This window comes from Schistocerca americana, chromosome 8, assembly GCF_021461395.2.
Source record: "Schistocerca americana isolate TAMUIC-IGC-003095 chromosome 8, iqSchAmer2.1, whole genome shotgun sequence".
NCBI lineage: Eukaryota > Metazoa > Arthropoda > Insecta > Orthoptera > Acrididae > Schistocerca > Schistocerca americana.
This window is the reverse complement of record NC_060126.1, coordinates 149064742-149081233: the sequence shown is the minus strand read 5'-3', so window position 1 is coordinate 149081233 and position 16492 is coordinate 149064742. Positions and strand designations below refer to the sequence as shown.

The following is a 16492-nucleotide window of genomic DNA, read 5'->3' as shown; positions in this document are numbered from 1 at the left end:
TGAATGCAATGACACATTCATAGATGATAATGAAACTATAGCTATGAGTGTTTTACTGTAGCTGTGTATCTGTATTCAATAACTGCAAGGCAAATTAGGACCGAAAATAAAAAAAAGTGACTGTTTTAATATTTTCTAGAGTGGAAAGCACTTTTCAGGAAATTATCAGACAACATAATTTCCGATGTCTCTCTCATTTCAGGTTTATCAGCAGAACAGCATTCTGAAGCTCCAGTCATTTATGCATTACCAGTTTTCTTCGCCACGCTTTAGTAATTTGATCAAGTAGCGGTATTCAGCGCAATATGCATAACATCGGCCGTGATCATTTCAGATCCCATCCCAGTTATGTCTAAATAAAACTAGTGGTTACTGCCAAGTGCTTGACTACATCAATTTTTCCATTGCCCTGTGTGCTTGGTGCAAGCAAAATGTTGGTTTTTGTCGTTCAATAGACGCTTTGCATTTTTGTGACGCCTACAGGGAATAAACAAAGAACTGTTTCATTGATAGTCAAATGTACAACATTCAAAACTTATTATACTGCAAGACAAATTTCATATCAACAAATTACAAGTCTGCATTGATAGAGGATATAAAAGAACTAAGAAATTTTTTCTTATTGATAAATGTATAGATAATTATTCGACTCTAATACCAAAGGTTCATTTAAAAAGACGGACAAAGGAAGATTTACGCTCTTCGGTTGTTAGTTTTGGTAATAGTTACCTTTCGTTGTTCTCATGTCCTGGTGATAAGAATTGCTGTGTAATTACTGGCAAAATAGTGCTAAATAATGAAAGCAACTGCTCAAACAAAGCGACTTAATCATTTACGATACGATGAATCCCAGCTCCTGTAACTCTGGAAGATTATTATTATTTTAATTTTGTATGGAGAATTTAGATCGAGGCGACAATCTTCACGACGGCGCTGTTCAACAATAGAGGTGCGTAAATGTGTTCATCTCTTTCCCTTGCTGGCCGCCAATATTAATTTCAATGTTTAGGTCATATTTGCCGCGACATTCAGAACCTGCAGTTTTTCTTTTCATTTAATTACTAAGTCCGATTATTTTCTTTTTTAGATGAATAAAGGCATTTTTTCTACAATTCATTTTACCCAGGCCACGGGGAATGATAGTACTTAGAACAAACGCGCCTCTATCCCGAACGTACGTTCGCATACATTTGAGTGCGTACCAATGTAAGTATACTTATGACCATTTTCCTTTACAGTATTAATTCTTCTTTTGAACCACTCATTTGAGAATGTACGTGCACTCTTACTTTGTGTAGTCAGTCGGGTATATTCCTTAATAACATTACTTTTAATATTTAGTGGCTTAGTTTCCACAATTGACCTCTGCCTTCACGCGAAATAGTTATTACGCGACCTTCATACTATCTCTCATTTCATAATTACGACACCGGCTGACTAAGCTTCTAACAATGTAACGTGTGCGGTTACAATAGTGACCGAGTGACAGGGTCTTTGTTTAAAAAAATAGTACAAATTTTAAGTTGAAATATTTACTTAATTTCCATCCATTATTGTGACTACAACCAACTGTTTCTGTTACATGTTACTCCAATTGGGTACCAGATACGAAAATTATCACCGGAACCAGTCCATAATTTTTACAAATATTTAGCCTAAAAATTTTAAAAAGGCGGAAGGTTTGGAATGTTAAACGTTAAACCTACTACCAAGAAATCCGATCGGCGAAAGGAAATACGTAAGGTGAGAGCAACAGCACTACTACGCTTTTGGTTGATCGTAAATGTGGGATAGAATTACATTTTTGTGACACCCACTGCGTAGCTCGCATTTTTTTCAAAATATATTTTTCAGATAGTTCTGTAGATATTTTTGTAAATATATTATACGTGAATGTATCACAAGATGGCGGATCATTTTCATGGATTGCGCGCGTAGTAGTCACTTATCAGTCTTCATTTCACACGGACATATTTTAGCACATTGAATTTCACGAACGAGCGCAACGCCATCTGTGATTTATTTACGTGTAGTACGCGCCGCAATTGTAGTGAAGTTCGGCTGCACGCATATTTACGGCTATATACAGCTGTAGTGAAATTAAGACCACAAAGCAAAACGATAGATAGTTCATCCGATGAGGAATCATATGCTCAACCTATGTCTAACACAGAAGTAGAAAGCATTGCAGATACTGATTACGCAGTCGCAGCGACTAGTGGTATCCAATCGTAAGCGACAGACGATAATATGTCATCTTTGGAAACTGTTTCAGATTCCGTAGCTGTACAAGGTCCAGTAGAGCCAGACATTATGCAGATGTTTAGAGTAATGCAGACTGATTTGATGTCACAATTTATAACTCAGATAACAGCCCAAATGAATACACAGATAGGAAATATCACACCACAGATAAGCAATGTCACTACACAGGTAGAGAATGCAAAAGCCCAAATGAATCCACAGATAGGAATTGTTACAGCACAGATAAGCAATGTCACTACACTGATAGACAATGTTGCAACCCAATGGTAGCGAATGTAACAGCCCAAAAGAATACACAGACAGGAAATGTCACAGCACAGATAAGCAATGTAGACAATGTTACAACAGAGGTAGGGAATGTAACAGCCCAAATAAATACACAGATAGGAAAGGTCACAGCTCAGATAAGCAATGTTACTACACAGACAGAGAATGTAACAGCCAAAATGAATACACAGATAGAAAATGTCATAGCACAGATAAGCAACCTCACTACACAGGTAGACAATGTCACAACACAGATAGGGCGTGTAACCACTCAAATGAACAAGCTAGGCAGTGATGTAAAAAGCCTTACTGAATGCACAGTAACCTGACAACAAAACTGACAACTAAAAAGGGAGGTAGCGGATCAGGTAATAGAAGTGCTATGTGAAGATTTAAATTCCATGATTCAGTATATTGTTAATTTGAAAACTGCAGTTAAGGATGTGCCAGATCAGATACGTAAGTTAGCTGAAAATTTCAATGCCATGAGTGTACAACAAACAGAGCTCAATACAAAAATGCAGGAAACTATAAATCAAGTTGAGAAAATGACAAGACAGCAAAAACAGCAGTTTGAGGACTATCTAGAAGAAAAAGACACACACATAAACCGTTCTCTAGAAACAGAGTTGCAAAAAGCAATTAGCAACACAATGGAACAAGTATACACTACACAAAACACATCTGTAGTTAAACTGCAAACTGACATAAGCGATACAGAACACTTTAACACAGGACTGACCAGGCTCGCAGAATAAAATAGTCGAACAACTTAACAGGAAATTTAGTACAATGAAAGAACGACACCAAGACGCAGAAGAAGAGCTTGACTACATACCCACTGGCAAGAGCGACAATGCAATTAGTGACTATCCTACCCCTCACCAAATTATGAGATGTACGGTAATCAAGGACACCGTGATGAAAGAAATAAACAGCAGATACTTTTCATCAGTTTTGTTAGAAGAGAGTCTTATGAAGCACCAGCAATTTCAAGTTTTTATCACTTAAAAGAAGTCTGCGCATCCGAAACTTTTTATAAAATCATTCAAAAAATTTTTGCCTATAACGCGGTCGGAAAAGGAAAAGATACAATATGTTATGGAGCGTTATTAACGACAGAAATGTCAGAAACTTGTCAGACATTAGAACAGTGACACACACTGACATCTTACACATTCTGAAAGCTAAATTACCACTTAATATTCGGGAAAAAGCTAGTACAAGTACCCGAAAGCGATTTGGAGTACCTTCTATCTGTCTTTGACTCTGTTGACTTAATTGATGAAGATGCAAGACAGCCACACCAACCAAAATAATTTCCGTTGCAGTGGTGGCAACCAGCCTCCGCAGCGCCAGCCGTAGTACGGCGTCAACAATGTAGCATGTGCGGCTGAGCCATGACCGGCATATGCCAGGTCCGAGTTCGGGAGGCAATTCTAGTAATAACTATAGCCAATTTTTTTACCCACGGTATAGAAGGAAAATAAATAATGGTGACAGAAACTACTCTGGCTACAACGGTAACCGGAAATGTAATTGGAATAGAAACGATAATGGAAATCAATGAGGCAGCGCTTACAGTAATTTTCAGCCTCAATTTAGCAACAACAACACGGTTGACCCACGAAAAGTGCAGTGGCAGTACCCGATTAGTAATCAACGCTGTCAGTCCCAAGCGCAAAGTAACATTACGCCTATAAACTCAGGGCAGAATCATGATCGGGATCCGCAACAGAGGAACAACACGCCGGGAGTGTATATTATAAAAGTGACAAACGAAACACTTACAAACAGTAATAATGGGGCGTTAAACTAAACGTGGCTTCTTTATGTTCCCCAATGAGGCTATGGATAGCCGTGGGGGTGATCCATACTGCCATGGTAGTAATTTGCTGAGGTATCAAGATGAAAAAAGGTAAGATAGGAATTAAACTCTATTACAGATCAAGCTCAACCCTGTAAGAAACACTTTAACAAACAACTAAATGGTATTACCGGATTTGTGGTTGGGGAAAAAGTATTACTTAAGATCCATGTGAAATCTTTTCTGTTAGCCAAGAAAAATGCTAAGTGGCAAATAAGTTATACTGGCCTGTACATGATTGTACACATTCCGCATGACAGATTTTATTTACTTGCGTACACTCACATTGGTAATATCAAAAGACTCTATGCACACAGAGACTTGAGGAAATTCCACCATATTTAAGTATCACACTTTACATCTATCTATGCACACGAGTGAAATAAGTAACCTATGGTAATACGATTAAAGTAATTATATTTTATGCAGCTACGTGAATCAGAGCATTTCACTACGTTTGTTTACATTTGTGACTGTGGACACTATACACAAGCGCCGGCCACAGTGGCCGAGCGGTTCTAGGCGCTTGCCTGCTATGGTCGCGGGTTCGAATTCTACCTTGGGCATGGATGTGCGTGATGTCCTTAGGTTAGTTAGGTTTAAGTAGTTCTAAGTTCTAGGGGACTGATGACGTCAGATGTTAAGTCTCATAGTGCTCAGATCCATTTGAACCATTTGAACAATACAGGAGCAAGCTAGGACATAAACATGGAAGGTTTCACTAAATAGTTTATGATCACAGTGGTGTTTTAGTTTTAAGTTTATGTACGAAGGATTCTGGAGCGAACAATTAGAAGAGACCTTGGAACAAAGTAGCTGTAAGTTTTTTATGCCACTTGTGCATCAAGATACAGGGTATCAAGGTACAGAGAAAGTTACAGAAAATATTGGACTCCCTAGGGTAATGCATAAGTATATGGTCACGCAAGTACATATCATGTTGCAGAGTGAATATTTTCCGAAAACTCATTGACAAGCTCTGCGTAATAATAATCTGCTCTTTGTCAAAGTCGGTTATCTCCATGGATTCCCCATCTGCAGCCCATATCGTCGCTAGGGTGATCCCCAGTCCATGTCTGCTCCGCTTACACACTTTTGTTACCATGTCATGTGCAGGCAACAACAGGCGGAATCCAACGTCGCGGTAGGCAGTGGTGGTATTGTTGTGGCTTATGAAGCCGGCTGTCCACGTTCAAACTGTTACCTTTGAAGAGAAACACTTGGATCTAAAACTGTCCCAAAAACGTTCGAAACTGGTGCAAACGTTTGGGCACAACTCGTGCCAATGTGTGATATTTGCCAGGGTGTAAGAGCTGCACACATACTGCCTGCAGCAAGTCCAGGCCATAGTAGTGGACTACCGACGGTGAGTACAATTTGTGCAGTGGTATTTGCAGACCTAGTTGTGGCGTTGCGACGACAGTTGTTTTTTTGTAGACGTGATTCTGTTTATATAAGTCGTTATAAACAACCAAAACAGTTTCAGTGTGAATATATTGGTAGAGTGAGACCCGTTACGCTGCGACAACGGCCACCAGATCTTATATCCGTATATAGGCACACGCAAGGAATATGGTGGGGGGGGGGGGGGAGGAGGGGAGACGCAGGCCCCTTCTGGAATCGGAAGAACAGACGTATTATTAATTACAGAAATTCAACGGAAATCCAACACATGTCTAGATATGGATATATGATCAACTACTGTACCATAGATCTAACGTTGCCAAGGTGGGAAATACCGTGGTCTTAGCAACTTTACAATTTGGGTTTGTTTAGTTATTAGGCTGGCGAATCAGCAAACGAGAAACATGAATTTTCCTATGTGTGGCGGAGGTGGTTTCCTAGGAATTTTACAGTCACGGCGAATTTTAACATTTACAGAATGTTACCAAAGAAAGGAACCACTCTTACACAATGGAGTACGGATTCCGAAACCCATTCCCAGCTCAAAGCAAACGTGTCTGCAATATACCTTTCCATCTCTTACTACCAAGGGGACACCCCTCTTCCTGCGCAGCAGTCGTTTACCATTTGCCACTGGTCAAAGAAGACGCATCAGTATTTGCTTATACCACGTTGTGTTTTGAAATGGCGGTGCTAATGTACTAGACTGAACAAACGTGGTTTTACAATATCTTTTCATATATACTTCATCAATGGTCGCAAATGCTTCAGTATAAAATATAGAATACAATTTTCAAAGCTACGAAAGGAAGAAAAGTAGAAATTTCAAGATGGAAAATAATTAGGAAATCAGCAGCCCAGTGGTCATGTCGCCAAAAAAATGTTGAAATTGGAAAGATGATGACACCTTAGCTCAGTCAAAGTATCGGTTTCATCGGAAATTTTGTGGTTGCTTTCTGAATCTCTTAGAATGGTCGGCTGAGCTTGGAAAACCGATGTCATTTAGTTTCCTTTACGTCATCTAACTCTGAAGAATAGAAGGCATGAAAATAACTCAATAAGTCCATTACCATTATCTGACGTGAAGTACCGTAAACAAACGGAGAATAGTACCTGGTATCAAAGTTCGAATATCGTTCGCAAGCTTTCTGATAGTTATTTTTTTAGTAACCAACATGACTCTCTTATGTTGTTGGATTCTTTTATATTTCAGATTTTCAGTTCTCAGGATCAAACTAGCATTATTAATATTTGAACAAAAATACCTTTCCTGAATATTTCTATCTTTACTTTCCCTCTCATCGTAAGCATAATATTTCATCATATGGGGATACAATTTTGTATTGTTAAATCCAAAAGTAGGAATCTATATTCATACTGATAACACAAGAAGATGAGGGACAAATGGTTCAAATGGCTCTGAGCACTATGGGACTTAACATCTGTGGTCATCAGTTCCCTAGAACTTAGAACTACTTAAACCTAACTAACCTAAGGACATCACACACATCCATGCCCGAGGCAGGATTCGAACCTGCGACCGTAACGGTCACGCGGTTCCAGACTGAAGCGCCTAGAACCGCACGGCCATACCGTCCGGCGATGAGGGACATAATGTTATGTTGTTAAATCAAAAAGACGGTATCTGTTTCCTTATTGGTGAGAAACGAAGAGATGCTTTGCATACATTAATGAAATATTTTCACCTTTTAGATACCAAATTAATCTAGAATCTAGAGGGAAATCGACTAAAAACCAGACCCAGTCTTGTTGTTAATCCACCAGTTGTATTCGATCCGGTGCCGTCAGGTCTCCGCGAATCTCCGACGAGGTGGAGGAGGAGGAGATTAGCGTTTAAGGTCCCATCGATAACGAGGTCATTAGAGACGGAGCAGAAGCTCACATTAAGGAAGCGGCTGTGTCCTTTCGAAGGAATCATGCCAGGATTTGCCTTAAGCGATTTACGGAAATCACGGAAAACCTAAATCAGGATGGCAGGACGCGTATTTTAACCGTCGTCCTACCGAATGCGAGTCCAGCGTGCTAACCACTGCGCCACCACGCTCGGTAGAATCTCGGAAATATCGAGCTAACATGAGTGGCTGTCTGGGTGAGTCTCAGAATATAATGAGAGAGACCTGTGACATTCAATACGTTTGGTATATTTCGTATCAAATTTAGTTTTTAAACATTTTAAAGAACGTAGTTCTTATATAGGAAAGCAGGGACCTGCAATTATTATAAACAAACTGGAAGCATTTTTGATCAGTTAGCAAAATCAAGACTGCTTGCAGTTTATTTTTAGTTTTTAAACTCATATAATTAGTTATTAAAATAGGGCAACCTCAGAAACTTTCCACCACTCGAATAAATTTCTATGGACGCCCATGTAATTTTTCCTGGGGTACTACGAAGACTGTAGTGTGTAGTATTCGTATTACACCAGACGAGTACTTTATCACAGGAATTTAGGAGCAGCTGAAATACTGATTGCATAGCTATTGTTTTCTCATTACTTATGTCTGTCACTAAACTTCGGATGTACAGAATGCAGCCTGGTTTCAATACAGCATCTTAAAGTCGTGTTGTAATGTAGAGCCGGTGTCACGCTCTTGTTGGATTATTAAGGAAATTATAAGTACAAACATTTCAACATATCTAAGTCATTGTCTAACCCTTAAGCTCGATATCATCAAACGATAAATTTCTAAACATTAATTCTGGCTTGAAAATGGCTACTTTATCATCCTCACGAACACAATAAGGTTTTCACAGGCACAATCTGTGTGGCCACTTTAGACTTATAGCTAATCAGGGTCCCAAACACAAACTGCACAAACCAAAATACGATGCCTATCAGCACGTATACTATGCGTTTCCGAACTGGGGTTCCATAGAAAAATGCCCGGTTTGATATAACCATTGCTAGTGTTTTTTTGAATCAAGATATATGCGGTTATTGGTATCACAGCTGAATACTCTAACAGACAGCATCAGTACTATCAGTTTGGCGTTTTCATTGTATCACTGTGCATCCTAAAAGTTCTCTCAGAATTAACAACTGTTACATGTAGTTCAAATTGTCTTTTGAGGCGAAATTGCAGCCCAAATTAATTTTCACATTTCTATTCTGCAGAAATAAGTTTTTAATGATCAGCAGCCTCACTGCTGATGCGTTACCATCTTGGGCAGCCCCTGTGCTACAACGGCCATACTTGGATGAGCAGCAGCAATGGCATGAAGGATTTGATGGCTGCCTCGCGCCTGCAGACATCATGTGCACTAAGTGACCTGCTCCCTTTTGTGGTGTTGCCATCTTGATCATCACAACGACAGTTTTGGAGCAGCTTATGCTGTTACTGAACAGCAAGCACCCTACTGAGGCATTACTGAGGTAGGTGGCCTGGATCATGCACATCGACAGCTGATACCCTGTTTCATAATCGGTAAACGTTTGCTGTTTACCATGTCCCTGTTTAGACGTTACCAGCGTGGGCAGCACCTATGCCACAGTGGCGTGGTGCACAAGCATTGCTTTCAGGTAGTCTGGTTGCAGAGAAAAATTTCTCTGCTGATGAGGCCTTAATTGAGCTGGCAGCCGCTACAGCTCAGTGGCTTTCTCTCTGAGCAACAGTGCCAACAATCTGCTTACTAAGTGACCAGTTCCTGTTCAGGCGCTACCCATATGGGGAACCCATTTCCATAGTTACATACTATCAGTTCCATGCTGGCAACCTGCTTTCTCAGTTGTAAGCTGCCTACTGAGGAGTTCGTTCATTGGCGGTGAACAGTACTGCAACAGCCTAGCGTGTAAGTAACGCCTGGCAGCAACTTGCTAACCAGGTAGTGAAATACTATCTGCATGAGCAGTGCCTCCACCAGGTGCATTGGCAGCAGTGTCAGCAGTCTCTTTATTAATTGACTAGTTTCCCACAGAGCCGTTATCTCTTTGGACAGCCCCTACATTGTGCCTGCGCAATGCCTGCAGGCTGCCTTCTCATTAAGCAAACAGCTCGTTATTTCGATTAAATATGGTCGATTCCACATACAGCTGTCATTTAGAGTGTCAGTTTTTATTTATTGCAATTTCTGTTCGGAATATTAGTGACGTCCAAGCAGCTGTAAGTTTTTTTGAATGCCACTGGCAGAGATATTACAATCTGAACTATGAACATTTGACAAGTTAGCAATTAGACACCTGATGTACTTTGTATGCACCTTGCTATTCATGTTACGCAAGTACACGTGCCTACCGCCATTCAGACACCAAAGTTCTTGTGGTGCTAGCGTTGTACTGAGCGATTGGATCGCCTCTGACATTACCTGTTTGTTTTAAGGTGCAATTTGTCTGTTTACTAAGTAGTCATTTCCCTGTTGAGTATTTACATACATAGGAAGCCCCTGAGATTTCACGACCCCCACGCCTGAGCAGCACATTGTAATGGATTGCCTCTGGAGCCCATTTTTATTTTAATCAATAAGCATATGATCTAATTATCAAGACGTTTGTATATTATTACTATTGAGTGGTCAACAGTTCACTGATATTATTTTTTATCTGTCCTAATATATATTAAAATGTTGTGGAATTCTGTCACTTGCTTGAGTCATCCTGTCATCAACGCAGATGACAGACCTATAGTATCGCGCTATGGGAGTGTACTCTCTGTCATCTAAAAAGGATCACCTGATTTTATTTTCTCAAGAAATGAAATACATTATATTATTATAACTCGGTCCAGTACTGAACTTCATAATGGAAATGCATATGCGTCACATCAGATACATACATTATGCTGACTGTATACTACTGGCCATTAAAATTGCTACACCACGAAGATGACGTGCTACAGACGCGAGATTTAACCGACAGGAAGAAGATGCTGTGATATGCAAATGATTGGCTTTTCAGAGCATTCACACAAAGTTGGCGCCGGTGGCGACACCTACAACGTGCTGACATGAGGAAAGTTTCCAACCGATTTCTCATACACAAACAGCAGTTGACCGGCGTTGCCTGGTGAAACGTTGTTGTGATGCCTCGTGTAAGGAGGAGAAATGCGTACCAACAGGTTTCCGAATTTGATAATGGTCGGATTGTAGCCTATCGCGATTGCGGTTTATCGTATCGCGACATTGGTGCTCGCGTTGGTCGAGATCCAATGACTGTTAGCAGAATAGGGAATCGGTGGGCTCTGGAGCATAATACGGAACACCGTGCTGGATCCCAATGGCCTCGTATCACTAGCAGTCGGGATGACAGGCATCTTTTCTGCATGGTTGTAACGGATCGTGCAGCCACATCTCGATCCCTAAGTCAACAGATGGGGACGTTTGAAAGACAACAACCATCTGCTCGAACAGTTCGACGACGTTTGCAGCAGCATGGACTATCAGCTCGGAGACCATGGCTGCGGTTACCCTTGACGCTGCATCACAGACAGGAGCGCCTGCAATACTGTACTCACCGACGAAGCTGGGTGCACGAATGGCAAAACGCCATTTTTGCGGATGAATCCAGGTTCTGTTTACAGCATCATGATGGTCGCATCCATGTTTGGCGACATCGCGATGAACGCACATTGGAATGGTGTATGCGTCATTGGCATACTGGAGTATCACCCGGCGTGATGGTATTGGGTGCCATTGGTTACACGTCTCGGTAACCTCTTGTTCGCATTGACGGCATTCTGAACAGTGGACGCTGCATTTCAGATGTGTTACGATCCGTGGCTCTACCCTTCATTCGATCCGTGCGAAACCCTACATTTCAGCAGGATAATGCACGATCGCATGTTGCAGGTCCTGTACGGGCATTTCTGGATACAGAAAATGTTCGACAGCTGCCCTGGCCAGCACATTCTACAGATCTCTCACAAATTGAGAATGTCTGGTCAATGGTGACCGAGCAACTGGCTTGTCACAATACACTAGTCACTAATCTTGATGAACTGAGGTATCGTGTTGAAGCTGCATGTGCAGCTGTACCTGTACACGCCATCCAGGCTCTGTTTGACTCAATGCCCAGGTGTATCAAGGCAGTTATTACGGCCAGAGGTGGTTGTTCTAGGTACTGATTCCTCCGGATCTATATGCACCCAAATTGCGTGAAAGTGTCATCACATGTCAATTCTAGTATAATATGTTTGTCCAATCAATACCCGTTTATCATCTGCATTTCTTCTTGGTGTAGCAATTTTAATGGCCAGTAGTGTAAGTGGATTTAGATTAATCAAGGAACAATGAGATGCACAGTCTGTGCAAGAGAATATCATAATATGCAAAGTATGATGTGGAAGCAGTGATCTTCTAATTTGTAGTTTGGATATGACAGAATTAATTGCGATTAATGCATTTGAAATTTAATACTGGGCAATTTCTTTTTATTTGACTTTTGTTCCTTACGTGAATTAATTGTGAGTAGGTTGTTCCTTGGAAAAGCTGTATGTTCTACGTGAGTTGAAAATTTAGCAGTCAAGTGGCGTCACACCCTCTCTACTCTGATCCTTCACTGCCAGAAACTTGAAATATTTCAGGGCTTGTTAGCTACAGCAAATAGCGATTGTGAGGAGATACTGTATGCATCCCTTTTGTCTGGCATTTGACTTGGGTCAATAACAAACTCTTAGTGGAACTGCGCTCATGTACTCTATATCATGCACAAAAAATTATGAAGTGTTACTTGAGATCAAATTTGCCACAACTTATTTACTAAGTGGTCAGTTCCTTGCTCAGTCATTAATTGTGCAGGGAGACCCCTTCACATGAGTGGTCAGACACCTGAGCATAACCTGTTTACTGAGTAGTTACCACCCTGCCTGGGCAAGTCCTGCACTGGGTTGCTGGATGACCAAGAAATTTTTTGGTTACTAAGTGTTAATCTCCCTGCAGTACCATTACCTTTGTTGGCAGCACCTGCAACTGGGTGGCCTGGGGCCTGATTGACTCCTGGTTATGAAGTAGTCTGCTACCTGCTGGGCCATTACCTGTTTCGGCAACTTCTGTGTGGTGTCTGAGCTGCACCTGTTTACTAAGCGGTCAGCTTCCTGCTGCGCCATTACCTGTGCCGGCAGCTCCTTTGCCTGTTTAGTAAGTGGTGGGCTCTCTGCTGCGTTATTACCTGTGTTGGCAGCTCCTGCACCTACGTGGTGTGGTGCCTGAGCAGCACTTGTTTACTAAGTGGTCAGCCCCCTGCTGCGCCATTACCTGTGTCAACAGCCCCTGGAGCTGGGCAGCGCGGTGCCTGAGCAGCACTTGTTTACTAAGTGGTCAGCACCCTGCTGCGCCATTACATGTGTCAACAGCCCCTGCAGCTGGGCAGCACGGTGCCCGAGCAGCACTTGTTTACTAAGTGGTCAGCACCCTGCTGCGCCATTACCTGTGTCAGCAGCCCCTGCAGCTGGGCAGCGCGGTGCCTGAGCAGTGCCTGCCTGCAGCTGTCGGCCGCCGCCTGCCAGTCGCCCTGCTGGGCCCGCAGCCGGGCCAGCCTCAGCAGCGCCCAGAGGGTGGCCTGCAGGTGCGCCGCCGGGTCCCGCAGCCGCTCGCCGTCCAGCTGTGTGCCGTCCTCGTACACCTGCGACGCCTCCCGCAGCCGACCCCGTGCCTCCAGCAGCTGCCCCAGCGACACGTACGCCGCTGTCACACCAACAGGTTACAGTCTCACTACCTGCTCACTGAAAAACCCTATATGTATGAAGATGCTAACTACTGATTCTTTGTTAAAATGTGGCGTAACATGTACACCTATATGCACACATGCCATACTGATGACCACATATCAGCCATGTGGATGGTGCCCTTATCCCATAAGGGCATAACTTTTCCATTTGTTGAAATATGTTTTCCCACATGCTACATGACTGCCAGCTGTAGGATAGCCGTAGGAGCTCATATTTTATCTACTCGATGCAGCAGGAGTCGATTTACAATTTTGCCTTCATTGAAAATGTTATACGAGTGTGAGTCAAATGAAAACTTTAAATATTTTTTTAAATATTATTTATTGTGCAGAAGTGGTACAAAGCTCTATCAACATAATCTCCCCCACGCTCAATGCAAGTCCTCCAGCCCTTACAAAGAGCATAAACGTCTTTAGAACAAAATTCTTTTGGTAATCCCCATAACCACTCATGCACCGCGTGGTGTACCTCTTCACCAGAACAGAACTTCTTTCCTCCTATTGCGTCTTTGAGTGGCCCAAACATATGGAAAAGGTCTGGTGAGTATGGTGGGTGAGGAAGACACTCAAAATGCCGGTCTGTGATTGTTCCAACTATTGTATGGGCAGTGTGGGGCCTTGCATTGTCAAGTTGCAAAAGGACTCCTGCTGACAGGAATCCGCTTTGATTTTATTGCAGGCCGCAGATGATTGTTTAGGAGATCTGTGTATGATCCACTGGTGACAGTGGTCCCTCTAGGCATGTAATGCTCCAAAATGACGCCTTTTTCGTCCCAAAAGAGAGTCAGCAAAACCTTCTCTGCTGATGGTTCTGTTCGAAACTTCTTTGGTTTTGGTGATGAGGAATGGCGCCATTCCTTGCTCGCTCTTTCCGGTTGGTGGAAGTGAACCCAGGTTTCGTCCTCAGTAACGTTTCTTGCAAGGAAGCCACCACCTTCTCGTTCAAAGCGTCGAAGAAGTTCTTCACAAGCATCAACACGTCGTTCTCTCATTTCAGGAGTCAGCTACCGTGGCACCCATCTTGCAGACACCTTGTGAAACTGGAGTACATCATGCACAGTGTGGTGTGCTGATCCATGACTAATCTGTAAACATGCCACAATGTCATTCAGTGTCACTCGGCGGTTTTCCTTCACTATGGCTTCAACTGCTGCAATGCTCTGTGGAGTCACAACTCGTTGTGACCTGAACAAGGAGCATCTTCCACTGAAGTCACACCATTTGCGAACTTCCTACTCCATTCGTAGATTTGTTGCTGTGACGAAAATGCATCACCGTACTGAACCTTCATTCGTCGATGAATTTCAATAGGTTTCACACCTTCACTACGCAAAAACCGAATAATAGAACGCTGTTCTTCCCTGGTGCAAGTCGCAAGTGGGGCGGTCAACTTTATTCTAATACTGCGACGGTATGTGTGCATCTGCACTATGCTGCCACCTACAGGCCATTCCGCACGCTGTTTGTAGCACGCTTACCAACTTACAGGATAACGGCGCGAAATTTCGATATGTTATTACAGATTTAAGGTGTTCATTTGACTCACCCTCTTAGTAACATCAGATACTAGCTGACGGAACCATCATGAAGAAAACAAAGGGTCCATCACTTACCAACAAGCTTCAAAAAAGACAGTTAGACTGAACAGGTTTTTTTTTTCTTTTTGAGGAGGTGAAATGTAATGTATATTGCCACTCCACAAAACATCAGGCAAATAGCAAAGAACTTTCTGTATGTTCAAAAGGAGGTTTTATGAGAATAAAAAATCCAGATATTGTCAGAAGTTATGACATAACAAGACTATATAGGCTATGTCAATTAGCTTTACAGCTACTACCTATTCACAAGAAAAGCAATCAAGTACTGGAGAAACTCTTCTTTCGCGTTTTACTAATATCAGTCGTGATTGATTTATTTTGTACATGGATACCATCAAGCAGAAGATATCTCTAGCGGAATTTATAAATGAAGTTGGAATGGACTTGGTAGCTGCAGGGGCAGATATTCGATCATTGGAACCAACCCGAAACACTAGGCTAGATAGAAATTTTGGTCGCCATTTTATAGAAAAGGTGCCAGAAACTGTCAACAATGTGAATATATCACACTACTGTGAAGTTTGCTCTGACTAAGGAAAGAAAGAGACTGGCAGGCGGATGAGGAAAGGAAGCAAATTGTATTAACATTACTGCGATGTTGAACTTTGTCTGCCACAGTCTTTTGAAGACTAATATTTGGAAGTAAATTATGCGTAAATTACATGTACTCAATTTTTGTTATAAAATTAATATGAACTTGTGAAGTTAGTATTTGTTTTAATTTATACTTGAAATCTTTGTGAGAAAGTGTAAGACCTTTTCCAGGAGGAAGTTCTTCCATGTTTTTGGCAACATTAACACACCAGTTCTAATGAGAACATATGTGTATGCAAGCATATCTCATAATCTATGAAGTATGGGGTTTGAAATGACGCTAGATTTTGCCCTTTAAGGAGCTAGACTGTTGAGTAATTATACTTTAAATTTGATATAAAATCGCCAGTTCACCTACGATATCAAAGGGGAAAGGTAGCGGTGTTGAATGTGTTAAATTCAATAAAATAGTGTCCACGGCAAGTGAGAGATTTTTACCAATTAAATTAATAAGATGCAGGACAGATTCACATGGCCCGGAAAACAAGTTAGCATACTATTGCTTACAAAGAAAACAATATGCCCTACTTAGAAGAACATATCCTCTCTACGATTGGCAATGTTTTACCCAAGTTCCAAATGTAGTGTGCACATCTTTGCGAGATGTCTGCAAAAGTTTCCGCAGTGAAACTCTGTCTCAGAATCTGGTAGCAGAGCCGAACAGATTTTTTGTCGTATGTAAAGTATACGTAAACTGCAAACAGATCAGGAATTGTCGTAAGCTGGACACTGGAAGTATCTGGAAGTATACCATTAGCGAAAGCCAGACATTCTGGAAACACAGTAGTGCCGCTGTATGCGTAGCAATATGAGGAGATA

At 41.7% G+C, this 16492-nt stretch overlaps 1 protein-coding gene across 1 annotated transcript in view; it reads right to left on the bottom strand.

The window, feature by feature from the left end:
- LOC124545637 (protein O-mannosyl-transferase TMTC2-like) overlaps window positions 1-16492 on the bottom strand; it is a 189138-nt gene that overhangs the window by 55422 nt on the left and 117224 nt on the right. The window contains exon 9 of the mRNA XM_047124582.1: window positions 13182-13438. Within this exon, the coding sequence (XP_046980538.1) occupies window positions 13182-13438 (257 nt within the window). The remainder of the gene's footprint in view (window positions 1-13181; window positions 13439-16492) is intronic.